Here is a 19,407-nt window from a genome sequence, read left to right on the forward strand (position 1 = left end):
CAGCGAGATTAAACTTGTCAACTAGCTGACTGATGGTTGTTTGGTGACTCAGAGTCAATAGCACAAAATTAAAGAAATGAAGAAATAGTTGGACGTGATGGGTGCTTGATGGATGCTTGATGGTCGTGGTAATGGTAGCGATGGTGGTTAGGTATGGTGACAGCTGCTTACACAAGTTGTTTGAGGAGTCATGATTGCTTTTAGACAATACCTACCTATCTAGCAACGATATGATATCTTGGAGAAAACCATGCAGAATTCCTTTCTCGTCACTTTACGGGCTGCTCACATCATGTAAAGCCCCCTCTTACTATTTGTGGTTGCTTTTGCTGCTTGTTAGAGCTTAGAGAGGAAAAAGCAACGAAGAGAGACAGGCCCAAATAAGCAATCACCAAACAAAGGGATGGAGGTCGTGAGTGGTCGAATCGAATGTGAGAAATGATGCATGCGGCTTGACTGGTTTTTTTTTTCTCTTCCTGATCAGGTAGGGGGGTACAATGTTTGCCTCCCCGGATTTTTTGACACTTTTATCAATGGCCATTGTTTCCACCATTCAGCCTCGGAGTGAGTGCTTGATCTGAAACCTGGAGTATCAGAAATAAATCTTTGTATAGCTGAAGTGTGAGGCATGATTAGAGTGAAAGGTTTTATCGGGTTGGGTAGTTTGTCGTGAGGAAGTATTGACAAGTACGTCCAGGTGGAGGGCGCGACGATGCTGGGAACAATTTATTGTCTAAAGGTAGGAAGCAGGTAGGAGGGAGGTGAGAGGCATATAATATAACTTTTAAGGCTTGCATGTTATCAGGATTATGAACGGCTATATCATCTTATATTCGAGTAAGAAAATTATTATGGTTCCTTTTGCTGTTGAGGAGTGAAATCTAAGTCTAGACTGTAGAGGTATGTACAGACCCTCAAGGCCACAAATAGTTGAGAATATGATGGATGGCCTTCCAGCCTCAACGAGAGCATCGTATGTAATCTCTCGAAACCAAACTGAATACCTAGTGGTCTTCAAAATCCCAGTTTCATGTGCCATATCTTCTTTGTTGGAGGGACTTCTAGTACATCAAGATGTGGCAAGCCTCATTTTCAATTCAAAGCTGAAGTATTGAACACACCAAAACTGGCCTACTGAACACCCAAAAAGCCCCCAAATATTTGACACGCGGCGCCGAAAGCAAAAGGATCGTAGGTACTCATCCAGACCAAATCTCAAATCTCCCAATAGTGGGAAAGTGGGTAACGGTATGTCTGCCTCACCATCGCCATCGCCAACAAATACTAATTTGAAGGTGGCACAGAAACGGGCGCACGGGAATCCCATTGGGGGTTCCCAAGTGCCACACCATCGGGCACAGAGGACTTTTCCAGGCATTTTTTTTGTATCTCATGTCTTGTATCTCGTACTCAACAAAAACTCGACGGGAGTCGACTGGAGTCGACTGGGGGTCTAGACGCCTGCCCCACCCGCGAGTGACACGTCAAAGACTCGAGTAATACGTTTGTAAGAAGACTTGGGTCACCGTTATGGTTGTTTGCATATCTATCGAGAACGGTTGTCAGCGGGAGCAGATGTTACGAGCTCATGGTCTAACGCAGTCACAAATCAATAATAACACTGCATTCATTGCCTCGTGGTGCGAGTATAGATAGATAGGGTCGCTCGAGAGATACCCATCTCTGTGGGTTAGGTCGAGTACCTATCAGGTAGTGTCGATGGAAGACAAGATCAATCGAACCGAGCCGCGTGAGGTGTGTAATGCCATGATGAGTGAGTGGTGGTTGGTGTCGAACTCGCGATTCCATACCGATAGCAAATGGCAACGGACACAAAAGTCTGACATACGTAGACCAAGAAACAAGAAAGAGATCCCGTCGATTCGATTCCTTCGATGGCTTCGATCTTTTCCCACTTCCCCGCGTTACCTATGTTACCTATGTTACCTGTTTATGTAGGCCCCAATGTACGCAAGGCATCTATCTAGTGTAAGCATCTGACTTGGGTGACTTGAGTGACGATGCAATGAGTGCGAGGGTAGAAGGTGGTGGGTGTCACGACATACCTACCCACCAACCTACCCAGTCGGCCAGTTGGCCAGTTGATGATGATGATCATGGTGATGCTAGGTACAGAAGATGGAAGACGGAAGATGACTTGCATGAGTTGGTAGCAGGTACAGTAGCAAGCAGGTAATGCTTCTGCACTGATGTGGTGTGGTAAGACGGGAGTGGTATGTATGTAGCTGCAACGGTCTGTTGTGGAAATAGTATTGTCAATGGTACCCTATCCCATACCGTGCCATACCAACGACGTTGCCGCAATATAAAGTACGTGCAGCTAGGCGGTGATTCCTATTCCTATTCTTGGGGGCCAACAAGGGAGCAGTGAGAATTCGCAGCAGCGAGAATAGTGTTTAGAAGAAACCCAGATCTATTCCAATCTGCTGCTTGCCGAACAATGTCAAGCAAGCAGTTGAGGTTGTCAGCTTATACTCAGCGTCGTGTACAGCACTTGTGGTATGTTTTTCGAGCCAACATTCCATCACCGTTCCAAGTCAAGATCCAACTTTGGAATTGTGGAAGGATAATTGATCAAGATTATCGCGCCTTTGCTTCGATCATTGTTACTCCCTTTCAGTTCTTCCAATTGGAACATTGGAATAATTCTCTGCAAGTCTCAACTCAATTGCCGTCCGTCCGGCCAATCATCCCGTCAAATCAACCGTCACCACCTCTTTTTGAAACACGCGCGCGAGAGGGCGCCAGTGATACCCCCTCCCGACCCGAGACGAACCCTCTATTGAACATTGCATTATCAGCAAAGGTTGGGGTCTCCCTCTCAAGTTTCGCAAGTCTCGCGAGCATCGACGAGTCTCGTAAGGTCCCATGTGGCTTAGTCGCTAGGTAGTAAACGAACACAAAAATGTCCGAGGCGCAAAAGCTAGAATTGGAGATCACTTTATGCGGCGTTCTTTTGTTTCTGTTTCCATGGCCTTGCCAGTTGAAACTAGTATAGAGGTAGGGAAAGTTAGGGAAAAATGCTTGACTTGAGCTTAGCTCTCCGTCACCGGCAGTTGACAATCAGAAGCAATCGTGTTTTGGACAACCAACACCACCTCGGTGTGCAACTTTGATCATTGTGCTGAATGTGAACATGTGTTGTGTCTGTGTGTACATATGTGTGTGCCGGCGCCGCTTTCCAGGGGTACAGTCGGGGTCGGACAGGGAATCCCGTTCGGGAAGGAGGGGGATTCGGTTGTAGTGTACTTTGTAACACGGACAGTGTCTCCTGAGTTGTAAATGCAGTGCAGTGCAGTGTAGGACAGAAAAGAGGGAAAGGAAATCCTTCCCGTCGTCGATGTGGTACATGTCGATGTAGAGGCTGTGAGATGAGGTTTTACAGGCGCTATTTTTGCCTTTCCATACCTAGTGTAGAAAACCATCGTTGACGAGAGAGGTGTTCGTCCCTTGTTCAAGTCTTAGAGCCTCCATTCCAGTGGAAAGGGCGGCCGGCGGTTCGGACGACGGTGGCAACCACCCATCATCTCCTCTTTTTGCACTTGTTCATGTTCCCTGTCTCATCGTCGTATCCTCTCCAACTTTTGATGTGATAACAAAAGGATAGAGCCAGGGGAACCCGAAGACATGAAACCGAAAACCTGGGGTCAAGAACCCCTGGATCGGTGGAGGAGCTGACTTGGGACCATCGCCTGACGGGAGCTGAAGGCACCCGACCAGACTCCATCCACAGTGGTGGCCTCAGCTAGCGGCTGAATGCGCCTCACACAGCCACTTTTCTGCGTCATGGCATTAATTCGGGATACGACTGGCTCGAGCATCTGGATTCACTTTGTTGATTTTGTCGTCTCCCCTTGTTTGTGTGACGCCGCACATAGCGACCTTTTTTATTTTTTTCTACGTCTTTCTTTCTGTCCGTTTGCTGGGAAAAGGAAGGAAACAGGAAGCAGTTTTTGCGATTGCGTACCTACGTTTGGGCGGTGACGCCGTGACTGTGTTGTTGGATTATACGCCGCTTGCCGCAGCAGTCATGACTTGTCCTGCTGTATGTCTGGCGGATGTGAATGATGGGGGCCGTTGTCAAAGACCGGAAAAAGTCTTCATGTTTCCATGCTGAGAATCACAGATTATAATGGGATACGGCATACGGGCGTAGAAACAACGGCCTCTCGGTTGATCATCCGGCGATTGAGCGATTGCTCCGCGGCTAGATGCTTCAGAATCCGAGTGATGGTGGTAGTGGTTGCCGGTTGATCACCCAAGTCCGCTGTCGTCCGCTGTCGTCCGCTGTCGTCCCAGTTCTTCCAGTGGTCCCTGCCGATCATCTTGCTGTTGACGGCGTCCTCAGACAGGCGACTTGCTTCTGGACCATGGCGTGCTGTCCACTCGTTGACTAATTCCAGAGTGAGGGATTAACACAGCCCGGGGATATGGGATATGGACGGGCATCATGGGTCATGTTATGGCGGACAGAGCGGGATGGCATGTCTTGGGACGTCTTCGGACTCGTCAACCACCTCACTGATGGCCATCGGACCACGAGCCCACGAACCACCGCTGTTCTGGTCCTCCGAAGATTTGGCCGTCTTGACAGGTATTGTCTAACCAATAGGAAGAACGGATGAGAGGTGTGGCACTGGCCCCTTTCATGCGTGCGAGTCTAGCGAGGAAGGGGGGCGAACGTTTCAGAATGAGAGGCTTCCTGGATTCTCTGGATTCTCTGGAGGCCCCTCGCGAAAAAAGATGGTTCTGCCGAACTGCCAATCGGGCGGCTCCATACCAGCTGGCTCCACCGGCTGCCACTCTGCCCCGGCCAATCACGGGGAGCAAAGGGCCGCCAGCTGTTGGTGCAAAGTCGACCAAGCCAGGCACCAAAGCATGGGGATTGGACGATTGGATGCTGCATGCCGCTGACCTGACTGCTTCACTGCGTCTGCTGCCGCTGCTACTGCACCACTGCCGCTGAGCATGCGCCTGTTGTTTTTGCTGAACGCGCGCTTTGAGAGGGATTGACAACCCGGCGACAACCTTAAACCTTACAGTCCAAAGAATGGCAGTCACGTTGCCATGGCTGGTCTCCTCAGTCTCATCCATGGCGGCTCTGCGTCCAAGAGAAGGCCACCTCTTAAGTGATCATCCTCATGACTCCATTAACGGCGGCCACATAACACGGTCGAGTGCGTCTCACGTTTTGCCAATACCACTTTTCAGTTCTACATTACACATTGCACGGAGATCATAGACATCCAAGCACACGGCATCACAAGCCATTCACTGGACAGGAGCCGGTGATACACTCGTCCCACTCACCCGCCGCCCACTCACACACTTGCGGCCATATCTTCCCAATACGGCAACCCTAGGAGAAGGCCGCGACATTTCCAGAAGCCCGAAAACCAAAAAGCTTGATCCAGAGTGGCCATTCCATCACGAGTGAACCAAGGTGCTCCGGGATATCCAATCCGTACCGGTAGACCACTCAGCGTCGTCAGACGGCGCGGTACCTGCAGTGACAAGACCCCCAAGGTGGAGAAGGTTGTCAGGCTGTGTGGACGACGCAGGGGTGAAGGGGGAGGAGACAGGGCATGTAAACACTGGGCTACACTAGATCCGCCGAGTGGGTGTCCAGTGAGTGGCGTTCGAAACAAAAAAAAGTACCTGCATGGTGCGCTACCGGCAACGGCCCCTCCCACCCAATCGACTCTGGACGAACCGACAGCTGGGAAACATAAAAGTCATCCAGCTCCCCGATACACCTCATCTTCATTTCTGGTCGATCACGACACTCCCTTACACGTCTTCTTCTCTCATTTTCGACTCCAAGTCTATTCTTATTGTCACCACCCCGTCAAGGGATTTCAAAAAACCAACCTTCTCTACATTCCAGTCCTGTTCGGCTCTTCAGCCATTGTCTCAAAGCGTATTCACTAGCCTGGTGCTTCACTACGACTTTCGTCCTGACTCAGACAACCCATTCTTCAGACGAACCATTCACCACAATACCTGACTAGCCACTCAACAGAACGGCACGACCTTATTCATTCCTTCCTATTGTTCACTTGCGTCAATAGCATAGAGCAGTGCTCATCTATCGACCCGGCAACCAATATCAACTCCAAGACTCGTGCAACTCACTCTCTCACTCCAAAAACTCGACCACAAGACTTCGACTTTTACGGTCAATCACACTCCCTCAGAGAAAAGAAGAATTAGATCAACACCATCAACATGATGTACAACACCTTCACCACCGGCCTCGTGGCCACCCTGCTTGCAGGTGCCCAGATCGCCTCCGCCCACATCGAAATGTCCTTCCCTCCCCCCTTCAGGTCCAAGTTCAACCCCAACGCCGACCCTGGTAGCATCGACTACTCCATGACCGCTCCCCTCAAGGACACCGGCGCCGACTATCCTTGCAAGGGCTACCACGTCGACTTTGGCACTGCTTCCGGCAAGAGCACCGCTACCTTTGTTCCTGGTCAGACCTACAACATGACCACTGCCGGCACTGCTTCCCACGGCGGCGGTTCTTGCCAGCTCTCTCTCAGCTACGACAAGGGCGCCAGCTTCACCGTCATCGAGTCCTACATCGGTAACTGCCCTCTCGCTGGCAAGTACGACTTCACCATCCCCACCGACACTCAGGCCGGCGAGGCCATCTTTGCTTGGACCTGGCACAACCGCATCGGCAACCGCGAGATGTACATGAACTGCGCGCCCGTCACCATCGCTGCTAACAACAAGCGTGGTGTTGCCACTACCGCCTTCTCCACTCGCCCTCAAATCTTCGTTGCCAACATCGGAAACGGCTGCAAGACCGACGAGAACTTTGACGTCCAGTACCCCCAGCCCGGCCCTAATGTGGTTGAAGCTTCTGGTGCTCCCGTCAAGGGTCCTGAGGGAAGCTGCGGTGCCTCTGCTCCTGCTGGCAACCCTGGCTCTGGTTCCGGTTCCGGCTCCAGCGCCAGCTCTGTTGCTGCTGCTCCCGTCACCACCAGCGCTCCCGCTCAGACCAGCGCTGCTGCTGGCGGCAACCCCGGCGGTATCTTCATCACTGTTCCCTCGGACGGTCCCAGCCAGGGCGGCATCTTCCTCCCCTCCGCCACCGACATCGTCAACGCCCCTAGCTCTAGCGCCGCCGCTGTCGTGAGCTCCGCCTCCGTCTCCGCTCCCGCCGTTGCTATTACTACCCAGGCCCCCGTCCAGACCACTCTCCAGAGCATCACCAAGCCCAGCACCACCGTCGTCGTCAGTGCTCCCGCTCCTATTGCGACCGGCACCTCTCCCGACAACGGTACTGGTAACGGCTCTGCCGCTGGTGCCTACGCTGTCGGCGCCGCCTGCACCTCCGAGGGCGCCTGGAACTGCATCGCCGGCTCCTCCTTCCAGCGCTGCGCCAGCGGCACCTGGTCCACCGTCATGCAGTTGTCTGCGGGAACCAGCTGCTCCGCCGGTGAGAGTGCTCAGCTCAAGATGATCGCCAAGAAGCACCTCGGCAACGGCCCCAAGCTTGGTCGCTACCAGAGGCGTCACGGCCACGCTCACCTCTCCAACTAAGTTTTTTAACTAAGAGGGAGTTTTCCGTTTAGAGAACAGGCAAGCACAGCACAAAATGATACCCCGCATGTAACAATTCCATTTTTCCGTTTGTCTTTTCGTTCTTTTTCTTGCAATATTCAGATATCTGGTCAGCTAGCTGGCTATTCTTCGCGCATTTCTCCATCCCTGTTCATGACGGGATCGGATTTTCAAAAACTTTTCAATTCGCACATTCTTTTTTTGCCGACAGTTTATACATTGTACACACCTACTTGGATGGGTCGTACATTTTCCAAACCCTTTTTTTTCTGAATATTACAAGATCAAGATTAAACTCGTTGGACAAACAACGGATTTTGGACATGTGTGTGGTGGCAGTAGCAGAGCAGAAGAGCAAAGACAACATTTTATGACAAGGCGTTTTACATTTTCAAAATTTCATGATGAAATGACAAAAAGGGAGGCAAGCTACTTCATGGATACCAAGAAAAAGGCGGAAGGGAAGGGGAAAGGATTCACTCGTTTCGGTGTACATAGAACTACTACTAAGGAAAAAGCAAAAAACTTTGCCATTCACTTCATTTTACGGGAACCATGCATGATACGTGCTCGTGCTGCTCACTGGTGAACTTCCGTGTCACTAACTGAACCGAAGATTAACTGCTCGTTGTCCTTACTACGAGCTTGATATTGCTTACGAACGACTGGCTCACAACAACTTGCACGGATATAACGTCCCACAATAACAGAACTGAAGATTAGATTCCTCTTCTCCTCTCGGCATTTTAGTGACTAGTGACATCTAGGTCTTGGGGCAACGACTGGCTCTCCGTGATTCCGGCGGAGATAACCAGCCCCCGGTACCAGACCTACCGGACCTGCCGGACCTATCGGGCCCGGGCCGGTGGTTTAGCATCTTTTTAAACATCCAATCTGGTGGTCAAAGAGGGTGAGTTGCAATTCGGTTAGGAACTGTAAATGAGAACAACCCCACAAGCTTCATGGGAATTCTGGGAGGTCCCATCAGGTCTCATCACGGGCCGTGCCTTGGGTGCCCAATGATGGGTGTTAGACAGGATGGTGTTTACTTCCCCCAGATCTTGGGGATGGGCTAGATCACACTAGAGCACATCGAACGCGCCAATCGATGACAAGAGCTGGGATGATTTCGGGGGTGATGATTTCGAGGGTGAAACGGGCCTTGATGGGGAAGGGGCGGAAGGTGTGATGGGTGGGTATCTCCTTCCATACTGCTTCTGACTATCACGCATTCTAGGAAAGTATGAATCGGATGTCGACCGTACCTTCCTTTCGTCACCAGCTCGACGGGGTAGGATGGGAGGAACACGGAGATTAAGGTTCCTAAGAGTGTTTGGTCACAGTTTCTAGAATCGTACCTACCTACTCATCACATGCCGAACTGGCTGCCGCGGCTATTAACCGTAGAGGGTAGTCAAGCACGCACATTTTTCTCAAAGAAAGTTCCAGACACGAAGTTGGCATATCTTACAAACTTCACGGCACTTTACGGTAATGCCACCGTCATCATGGCCAACGGCAGTCGGGTGCTGGACATCAATCAGTCTTAATCCCATCATCACCAGGCTGCCCCGGCCCAAGCTGGAGATGATACAGTAAGTCAGGAGGTCAGTGAATGGAAGATGGACTACAGGTAGTTAGAGACCGGGCGAAGAAGCACTCACTTCATCACCGAACCGAGCCAGACCAAACGAGGGAAGGAAGTAACATGAGCTGATTACCTGTAATGACCAGCAATGGTACCAACCGAACGGGTCTTGCCTAGAGCTACACTACATTCTCTTTCCATCAAGTCACTTCATAGACAGACAGGCTGGACTGGATCACCAAATCATCTCCGTATCCGAGTCATTATCGAGTGATGAAAATATAGATAGAATTGAACACCTTCCGCAACCCTTGCTTGCCTTCTAGATTATTCATCCAGCAGAGCGGGCAAAACCAACCCATGTACATGTCCACAAGCGTCATGAGGATATTGAGTTACCTTCTGCTGTATCCACGTTTTCACGTGTTCGAGATTGGTAGTCTAGACTAGCCAACGGCACCTCAACGCGAAACCTGAACCGATGGCAAGTAAAGAGGGGAGGGAGATGAGTAAGGGGTTGTCTTGTCACTCCTTCCTACTCGATAGCATTTTGGGTAAGTGCTCCGTGAAAGTACGTACATTTGGAGACATACTAGAGGTGCATGTAGATGGAAGTATTCATCTACAAGGACAGCTTGGCGTGTAGATCGAAGACAAAAACATAACGACCGGGTTTGAGGTGTAGCTGATATCCAGGAAGGAGCCGTGGCTTACTATGCTAAGCAAGGTCTAGACTTCGATGTATGTTTCTGCTGTGTAGTCACTGGTCAATAGAGATGAGACAGACACATTCCTTCCCAAACTCCAGGTCTCATACACGACGAGTATGGCTTCCTTCCCTCAATAGCCGATGACCGACCTGCCTCCAACACAACGAGAGAGTAAAGGACACACTAAAAAGCTCTTATCAGCAGCAGGTACACCAACCACGGAGGCCAGCAAGCCGGTAATTTGAACTCTGACACAAGTCGTCAAGAAGAGAAGTAAAGTGGCATCGCAGAGGTGTCTTACTTGTTCAGGAACTATATTCTGAAGTGAGTCTAGATTTCGGACCGGATGAGCTTTTCTTAGTTCATTATGAGACGCATTCCTTCCGGATCACAAGGGCTCAGACATGACGGCATGGCTGAGCCGTCATTGGACGATCGATCAATCTCCTTCCATCACAGCTGTTACTATTGAGCATAGAGGTAGCCAGACTCACCTGGGCAGCTGTGACATCAACAGTAGGAGCGATGAATAGCAATGGAGGCAAACATGTGAAAGAATTTGAACTTTTTTTGCCATCCCATTTTGCGAAAGAAACACCGTCAACCGTACACCACCCATCCGACCATCCATCCCAGCCAGGCCTTTTTATGTTTACCCCGAAAACAACCGTCTATGAACACTCACACCCGCTCAAACATTAAGCACACAAACAACCCCAAGCCTACAAAGTCCGACCCTAAATCTAAGCCTTAACCATAACAGCCTCAAAACTCCCCTCCAAAATCCTCAGCCCCTCCTCAATCTCCTGCTCACTAACCAACAAGCTCGGCACAAACCTAAGCGTGTTCGTTCCCGCAGTGATAACTAACAGTCCCCTCTCCCTGGCAGCCTTGATAACAGGCGTAGGATCCTCGCTCAGCTGCAGCCCCAAAATGAGTCCCTTGCCACGAACCTCCTTGATCAGCTCCGGGAACTTGGCCCTCAACTTCTCAAATCCTTGAAGGAAAACCTCGCTCTTGGCCTTGACGCCCTCCTGCAGCTTGCCATCCGCAAGGCGACCGACGATATAATGCGCCAACCGGCACGCGAGAGGGTTTCCGCCAAAGGTGGTGCCGTGGTCGCCGACCTTGATCTTGCTAGCGACGTGCTCGTTGACGATGGTCGCGCCGATGGGGAAACCGTTACCCAGCGCCTTGGCAGTGGTGAGGATGTCAGGGTGGGCTTCCTTGGGCAGGGAGGAGTGCGCCCAGAAGGTGCCGGTGCGGGCCATGCCGCACTGGATCTCGTCGTAGTGCAGGAGGGCGCCGACGTCGCGGCAGCGCTTGGCAAGGGCCACGAGGAATTCCTCGGTGGCGGGCATGACGCCGCCTTCGCCCTGGATGGGCTCGACGATCACCGAACAGGTCTTTTCCGTGACGAGAGAGTCGATGGAGGCGATGTCGTTGTAGGTGCCGACCTTGAAACCGGGGACCATGGGCGCGAACGGCGCTTGGTACTTGGGGTTAGGCGTGGCGGACAGGGAACCCATGGTGCGGCCGTGGAAGGCATTCTGGAAGGAGACGATCTCGACCTTGTTGCCGGAGGGGTCGAGGACCTTGCCGACCTTGCGGGCGAACTTGATACCGGCCTCGTTGGCTTCGGAACCGGAGTTGCAGATGAAGACGGAGGAGGCGTCGTGCATGCCGCCCGAGGCCTTGGTGGATTCGACGAGGAGCTTGGAGAGGGCGCCGGTCCAGGGATTGTAGTAGAGGTTGGAGGCGTGGACTAGTTCTTGGGCCTGCGAAGTAAGTCTTTTGTTAGTCGACCATCTTGAAAATAGAAACGGGAGGGAAAGAGAGAGGAAAGAAAGACGCACCTGCTCAGCAATGATCTTGCTAAACTCCTCATCACAGTGGCCGAGCGAGTTGACGGCAATACCGGACGTGAAGTCGAGGTACTTGCGGTCCTCCAAGTCCCAGAGGTACGAGCCCTTGCCCTTGACGAAGACGGGAGGAGGGCGAGAGTAGGTGGTCACCATGTAGGGAGCGTGCTCGCGAACCATCTTGCCGCTGGCCGAGTCCTCGGTGGGGTCGGGGTGGGTGAGCTGAGTGGTAGCATAGGCACGGCGGGCAGCAGCGGCACCGGCGCCGGCGAGGCCACGGGTGGCAGGCACATTAACGGCGGCGACCCGGCGGAGGGCGGTGCGGAAGGCCATGGTGACGGATGGGCGGGCGGGCGGACGGAGAGGAGGGACCGGGCCGGATAGGATGGGATAGAGAGGGACGGAGGATGTAAGAGAGAAGAGGCTCAACCGGTAAGGGAGGGAAAGGGTAGATACAGTAGAAGAGATAGGGTGGAGGAAGACCCCAGATTAGGACGACGTATAAGTGGATTCGCTGAAACGAACGGCGACGGGGACGAGATAGACAGGGACGGGATAGACAGGGACGAGAAGACAACAAACACAACAACGACGATAACAACAACAATAAAAGCTTAATTGACGCCGGAAAAACGAAGTTATTTACAAAAACAACGACAACAACAAGCGATTGACTAGTCAAAGACAAAATCAGTCAGACCATGTGAGTAACAACCACCCCTGGTTATCGTGACTCGGTATCTTCATCAGTCACAAACAGTCATTGTCACAGGACAGAAAAAAGGCCTCTCGCTAGGATGCGGAGTGGGACCGATTTCGGGGTTCTCTCGAAATTTCGGCTTGGTCCATCCATTGCATGAGCATGCGACGAGCCTTATCGATTAGATCTTTTTGACAAATCAAGTTGTGCAAATCCATCAAGGTCCCCCTTATCTGATCTAACAAAGGTGGATCACCTCGGGTCGAGACAATCTGGAGAGGTTGGATTTGTTGAGGATGTCGTGGTCTTTTCTCGGCTCCGAAGACTGTGAAGAGCGGTGAATCCGGATGAACCTGATTCTTGACTTTCCTTCCGGCTTGCGGTTCCTTGTCGTGCTGTCGTTGCAGCGGATGGACATGGGATGAAGGACCGGTCGCGCTGAGCCGTGACTCAACTCGTTCTTTGGGCAAGGGTTAGGAGAAACTCAGCCACAACCTTCCCAGCCGCATTCCTGCCTCTTCACAAGACGTGGCTGAGCGTCACAGCTGCCAGCGCCAACCAGCGTGCACCGTTAATCCTCTTGCATCTCCAGCCACACCTGCCACCGTCAGCCCGCCAGCCCGTCAGCCTCTCACCACCAAGTGCCAGACCCCCACAAAAGACTCCACCCAAACCCCCTTCCCTCCGCAAACTTTCACCCGTGCACAGACCATCCCTCCCTTCCTCTTCCTGCTCCCCAGACTCCCACAAAGAGGGTATAAAACCCCGTCCACCCAACACCGTTTTTTTAACTATTTTTTCCTCTCTTTTTTTCTTCGCCCTTCGGGGCAATTTGGTCAATTTGAAACGATACAGAGAAGATTAGCATGGCCCCTGCACTAAGGATGACACGCTACTCAAAGAGACGCTACCAATTTTTTTCATTTTTTTTCACTTTGATTCCTGGCCTGAGTGGTTGGGACATTGGGAAGAAAATTGTTTTAGTTAATGGTTGGTGTGAGGCTGTTGGTGGGTAGCATAGGCAATTTCATAGTTGTGATGGTTGTCGCGCTCCGCAAGTTGATGCATGTCTGTCTGCGTTTGACTGTTCAGTCACAACCGTTTGAAATTGCACACTCGAATTCATGAACATAAAACCAATTTATTTCACCCAACCCACTGCACCCGACACCAAACTATCCATTCAACTTTGCCTCCCGTGTTTCCCACCGTTATCCAAAGCTGTCAAAAGCTAATATTACTTCAGCGTATTTATCATTAATCATCAACCACCGCACCAAGCCACCCAGTTCCGTCTTTGTTTCATTCCTTGTTACTAACGCATCATTTCCCATATTATACCTCGTTGTTCCCTTCAAGTTGACTCACAAATTACTCACAACTGCCTCCCATCCGCCATCATCATATTCACCGCCCACCACTATCCATCATCATCGTGGTCATCGACATCTGTCAGTGTCCCTGTCTATGACCACCACCTTGTCCATCACCACCTCCTCCTTGTCCGTTCCCATGCCTATTTCCATGATCACCTCCTCGCCGTCCTCCTCCACTATCATCATCGTTTCCTCTACCGTTGCCGTTACTACCCGACCCATTCCCACTGCCATTCCCGCTACCCTCGCCGCCTGTAATAAAGCTCTCGTCAAATAGCCCACACCAGGCATACGCGTCAATACTAGATAGTGACTCCATCATGTTACTGTCCCCGACGGGGTCCAGACCCAAAACGTCCGGTAGGTTTTGGAGGTTGATCTCGTCGCACTCAAACATGAAGTCGGGCGTGAATGCCGAGTAAAGGCCTGTGGAAAAGGTGTTTTGATTGAAGGGGTCGACTACGCCCAGTCCAGGGCTGGGGCTGGGCCTTGACGTCGGTTGAGGATAGCAGGCATTGTGAGTATCGCCGTTGCTGTTGTTGGTATTGTTGTTGTGGTTGCCGTTGCCGTATGAGTTATGGTGCTGCTGTTGCTGTTGGTAAGGATTCTGGTTTTGGTTCTGGTAGGAAGGCGAGCCGTTATGACCACTGTGCCCATGATGTTGCTGTTGCTGTTGATGGTTATTGTGATGTTGATTCTGATTCTGATGGTGCATCCCTCCTGGATCTGTCATGGTTCCCGATGAGGGCGATAAGAGGGCGTTATCGAATGGAGTGTTGCTTGAATGTTGCGTTGATGGAGTGTTCATGTATGAATGCCGCTGAGGTGGAGGCGCGAGCGGTGGTAAGGCTGGGCTGAGACTCTTCCCATAGGCGTTGAAGTTCGATTCACTGATGGTTGGACTGTCTGATCCCACCGTCATGTCATCTGAGCCTGGTGTTTCGTACTTGAGGGATGTTCCCCTGCTTAGAGTGGAAGTGGAACGCCTATCGCGGAGGTGGTTGAACGAAGATGAACGACCTTGATACCTTACTGCCGAAACAGCAGGCTGCGGATATGGCGGCGGCGGATGGAACATCACCGTTGGCGTATCCTGTCGGATCGGATCATAGATCATGTTTCCTGGTGGCGTCGCGGCCGTGGTAGGTTGCGGTGGAGGCGGAAGAGGCGAAGCAGCTCGTGGCATGGAAGGATTGGACACGGAGGGATTGGACGTGTTTGGATTTAACCTCGACAAGTTGCCGTTGGGCGAGTTCGTCATTCCAGATGGGTTCGTATACAACCTCGTCAAGTTAGCGCTAGGCGAGTTTGTCGTGCCGGATGGGTTCGTATACAGCCTCGTTAGATTCGAGTTGGGCGAGTTCGTCGTACCAGTAAGCGAAAAGGCAATAGGTGGCACGCCTGGCGAAGGTGGGATCGGGTTCTCAAACTGCATCAGTCGCTGAACCGAAGCCTGGCGAGTCCGAGCAAGCACACGCTCGAGCTCACCCGGTGCAAACGTCTCACAGTCTTCAATGCCCTGTGACCTCTGCTCCATGGCGTTGATGATGTACCCGACTCCTGCCCAGTACTGTTCAACGCGTGAAAGTGCTTGGGAACAGCGCGCGTAGTTTGCAGCCGCGGCTGAAGTGAGCAAGGAGTGTCGCGGCCTATTCTCGGTCGGTATGCCTAAACGTCCGCTATGTGTCCTTGAAGTGGGGTTACTCTTATTGCTGGGTCCTGGTGATGGCTCGCGTGATGGTGGGCTTGAAGCACTCAATGCGGATTCCTTGAGGAAGGCGCATCCGGCGATGAAGATCGGCTGCGAAGTGAACGGATTACCAATGTAGCTCTGAGGATCGATGAGTTCGGCAAACGCAACAATATCCGCAATGGTCTTCGCGCTCGATCTGGCCAGCTCACGACTGTTAGACAGCAGCTGGATGTTGGTGAGTTTACCAAATGGCGTGAGCAGTGCTGGCTCATGGAGCATGATGATCATGGCATGGAACCAGAAATGAAGCAGTATGAAGATGGTGCCTTGGCCAGCCTCGACATAGTGCTTGAAGTTGTGCGTATTGAATACCAGCCGCTCGTGTTGTTTCGAATAGATAATCGTCAAGTCGCTTTCCATCTGCCGCAGCTTCTTCATGCTCTCCTCCGTAAGATCATTCGCATTTCTGATGTTGTTGAGAACATCTGACGCTCGACCGTAGAGGTGAATTATCTTGATGCAAGCTGGGAAGGGATCTGGCCATCCTTGTTCATCGAGAGTTGGTTCGGGAATCTCCAAATCCATGTCATCGTCTCGCAAAGTGACTGTCCTGCCCGTGCCGGAGGAGATGATTCTATCCAGCATGAAGACTGCCCAGAACGTGTCGATGCGTGCCTGCTCCACTTCCTTTTGTTCTTCCTGACTAATTGCTTCCTCCTCTTCCTGGTCGTCCGTAGGCGAGCTCCCGTCATCGTTGTATTTAGTCAGCCACCTCCTGGTGTACCACGGATCACGGGAACCTTGGTATTTGACACCCTCCTGCTTCTGAAGCCCTAGGTCAAGAGCCATGCGGATAGCAGCACCCAGATACATCCAAAGTGCACTGTCTTGGTTTGCGCCGAAAGCCTCATATGCCATGAGCAGGTGGGCCTGGACAGCCGCGACTGACGGGCAGGACCATGTGTCAACAGTGGCATTCTTGACTCGTTGAGCGAAAACATCACCATACTCGGATTTGGGCACTCTGGTGCCGTCCTGCTCCGTGGTGAAGGTAGGCAGCTCAGAGAACCGGGCAGCCAGCGCACATATGGCATCGACCAGGATGGGCTCTACCTGCTTCGCCTCAAGCTGGCGCATGAAGCGTTCCTCTTTCAAGAAGGGATAATTGCAACCCAGACGAACAAAGAAGGTCTTGACCAAGACTTTGATGATTTCGGGTACCGGCTTAGAGTCGTCGGTGGAGTATACTGGCATGTCTTCCAGGGTAGGAATATCCTTGAGTGTTTCTTGGATCGTTCTGGGCTGTATGTGATGTGGTGGCGTCGGTGTCGTTGCGACTGACGAGCCAGGTCTCATAAACCGTGGGTCCCTATGCGAGGGCTCTTTGGGCAGGTTTTGCTTGAACCCAGGGACAATAGCCGTGGGACCGAAATAACGGAAATATGGTATACGGTCCCTTCTTCGTACGGTGTGGTTGTGATGCAGTGTCGGTGATCGGCGGCCGTTTGAGTTGGATTGTCTCGCCGTTCTTGTAGAACTCGGTGACCTTGAATCTTGACCCCAATCATTACTAGGTCCTCGTGGTCGGGTGCCTGAATAATTGTGGTTTGGGATCGAATCACGCCTCATGGAAGCATCTCCATCAACAACAGCAAAGCCGGCCGTTTTGCCTGCCGGGGCCGTCTTGCTCTTCCATTGCGGAAGGTCGTCTTCCTCCTCCTCGTCCTCGTAGTCGGAATGCTCATCATCATCCGCCTCCCTCTTTACCCCGGCAACGTTGTTGTGATCACCTTTCGTCATTTTCGTTATGCCGTTGCTCCGGCCGTCCTCCTTCTTTCGCTCAACCAGATCGTTATAACCTTGACACTGATGACCGTTCTTGGTGCAGGTCGAACAGACCGGTTTCTCACCGGCACATCGGGTCTTCCGCTTGCGGCATGTCAAGCATCTGTTCAGATAATTCGGTTTAGACAGAGCCCAAATACAATCATGCATCGTTTCTCTTGTTCATCTTCATACAGCCGGTTCCTCCTTGTTTCCTCGGGCAGCGGGCTTGATAGAGGGGCGTTCTCGGCCACGTGGGTTACAATATGGGACGAAGCATATATCATAAGACAGATGTGGTATATAAAAGGGGGGATACGTACGCTGCGTTGATTCTCCGCCTCTTGGAAGGGGGTTGGCCTTGGTTGTTTACAAAGCGGATCTGCTTGGGAGGCGGCAGGGGTGCGGTTATCAGGGTCATTTCGGGCATTATCTTTATAGCAAAACCATGATGGTTTGCCAGATAATTTTGGGAGAATTGTTTCAGTCCGGCCCCTGGGTAGAACCTGAGGTGAATAGTCCAAGGACTGTTGTTGGGACGGATGAGGAGAAGTGAGGTTGGTCTTGAGGAGTGGTGACGCTTGGCAAACCTCCAAGATGGCGGGGAAGGCTATGTGTGAGCTGATGATGGAAGCTAGTCTTGGCAGCTGGAGAAACAACCAAAGTATGGGTTTGAGCGGTACGCGGCTTGTTGGTTCCTGTCCGGCGTGGCCAAATTGCCTAGATAAGATTTTCTTTGATATCCGAGCTTCCGTCCAATGATGAATGAGCCTCCAAACTTTTGAGGTTCTGTTCTCCTTTCTCTTGTGTTGGCTTGCCGTGTGTCGTGCAAGAAGCAGAGCAGAGACGCGCTTAACAGACGTGCAATAGCATAACTACCTATGCATCGGTCATGCCGTTGAAAGTGATTTGAGGGCAACGATCATTTTCGGGATTCGGAAAAAGGGTTTTGAAGAATAACGGTCAAGATGGCTTAGGTTGGAATGAGTAGTCAGGTGGTGTGCAAGCAATCGGTACGTCAGAGATCCTTCGTTCTAGACTGGCAGGACTGGCCAAAAGGAGAGGTGGAAGTATGGGGAAATATTGAGGCGATGATTCTAAGGGTTAATTCTGCATGTCGATCTCGAAGGACAACCTGGAAGCTGCGCAAGCACAGGATTTCGCTCTTTTGCTAGGCTTGGTTCCTGACGTCGTATCAGACTCGACCCAGGCGTCACCAAAACACAGGCGCAAACATGAAAGGGGAAGTACCTGGGTGGCGCGTACAGTAGTTTGTGTGTTCGGAGGCGATGGCTGGAATGACAAAGAATGGAAGGGGAGAGATGAGAAGTGCTGTGTGTCGTGGTTGGATTTGGGGATCCAATATGGAAACGAAGTGGAGGACTCCAAGGTGGAGGAAAGAGATGGCACGATGACCGTGACCTAAAAGGTGGATCGCAACAAGCAGATCCCTCGTCCGAAGCGCGACCGAAGATCTGCGGTGGTGGCCCCGGGCAAATGCTTGGTGTCTGGGGGGAACGGAATGAGACTGGAGAAGAAGAAGCAGAGAAGAGCAGCAGGAACAGGAACAGGAACAAGACAAGCGCTTCGGAGAAAAAAACAAGAACACAAAGAGGGAATAGGTTAGGTTGGTGGGTTTATCATGGAGCGCGGCAGAGAGGCAAAAGCGGGCGAGATTGGGAGACGCACGCTTCCCATTCCTACCTTAGTTGCGGGACTGGACGTGTTGACAGGGCTGGGCTAGAACACACTTTTTGTGTCCAGGCTGCCTGTGTCCCCAACTTCCCCCATCATCGTGTTCCATTGTGTGGCCTGCTTCTAGCGAACGGGAGACGGGCAACGGGGAAAAGCAAAAGGACGTCCCGGCGGCGGCGGCTTTTACACGTGTAGAGACCTAGCCAACCACGGGCGGCGGCCACGATGCTTCACTATCGGATGCCGATGTCGCGGATATCGTGAAAGCACTCTATTTGCAGCCCCTCAGCGAATCGCGTCCCCGACACGAATCGACGCCGGCGTCGTGATTGGAGGGGGAAGGAAATGCAGTGGTGAGAA

General features: G+C 51.9%; 3 protein-coding genes across 3 annotated transcripts; 1 reads left to right on the forward strand and 2 right to left on the reverse strand.

Moving 5' to 3' along the window:
• Positions 1 to 6,249: 6,249 nt before the first annotated feature.
• On the forward strand, positions 6,250 to 7,578 carry SMAC4_04148 (uncharacterized protein; the record flags this gene model as incomplete). Its single annotated transcript, XM_003346668.2, has 1 exon — positions 6,250 to 7,578. One exon carries the CDS (start codon positions 6,250 to 6,252, stop codon positions 7,576 to 7,578), a length of 1,329 nt encoding a protein of 442 aa, XP_003346716.2.
• Positions 7,579 to 10,447: 2,869 nt separating this feature from the next.
• SMAC4_04149 (uncharacterized protein) lies at positions 10,448 to 12,365 on the reverse strand. Its single transcript, XM_003346669.2, has 2 exons — positions 11,754 to 12,365; positions 10,448 to 11,675 (listed from the first exon to the last, which is right to left on the reverse strand). The coding sequence occupies exons 1-2, from the start codon at positions 12,090 to 12,092 to the stop codon at positions 10,641 to 10,643; spliced, it is 1,374 nt and encodes a 457-aa protein (XP_003346717.2). The 5' UTR covers positions 12,093 to 12,365; the 3' UTR covers positions 10,448 to 10,640.
• Positions 12,366 to 13,551: 1,186 nt separating this feature from the next.
• SMAC4_04150 (uncharacterized protein) lies at positions 13,552 to 19,273 on the reverse strand. The gene is made up of 2 exons (XM_003346670.2): positions 17,676 to 19,273; positions 13,552 to 17,476 (listed from the first exon to the last, which is right to left on the reverse strand). The coding sequence occupies exons 1-2, from the start codon at positions 17,780 to 17,782 to the stop codon at positions 13,912 to 13,914; spliced, it is 3,672 nt and encodes a 1,223-aa protein (XP_003346718.2). The 5' UTR covers positions 17,783 to 19,273; the 3' UTR covers positions 13,552 to 13,911.
• Between the last annotated feature and the right edge of the window lie 134 nt (positions 19,274 to 19,407).

Source organism: Sordaria macrospora, chromosome 5 (genome assembly GCF_033870435.1).
Source record: "Sordaria macrospora chromosome 5, complete sequence".
In the NCBI taxonomy this organism is placed as follows: domain Eukaryota; kingdom Fungi; phylum Ascomycota; class Sordariomycetes; order Sordariales; family Sordariaceae; genus Sordaria; species Sordaria macrospora.

Coding starts and splice junctions, on each gene's coding strand:
- SMAC4_04149 (XM_003346669.2), bottom strand. CDS start 12,092: ATGGCCTTCCGCACCGCCCTCCGCCGGGTCGCCGCCGTTAATGTGCCT. Junction 11,676..11,753: donor GCAAGATCATTGCTGAGCAG/GTGCGTCTTTCT, acceptor CTTACTTCGCAG/GCCCAAGAACTAGTCCACGC.
- SMAC4_04150 (XM_003346670.2), bottom strand. CDS start 17,782: ATGCCCGAAATGACCCTGATAACCGCACCCCTGCCGCCTCCCAAGCAG. Junction 17,477..17,675: donor AGGCGGAGAATCAACGCAGC/GTACGTATCCCC, acceptor TTATCTGAACAG/ATGCTTGACATGCCGCAAGC.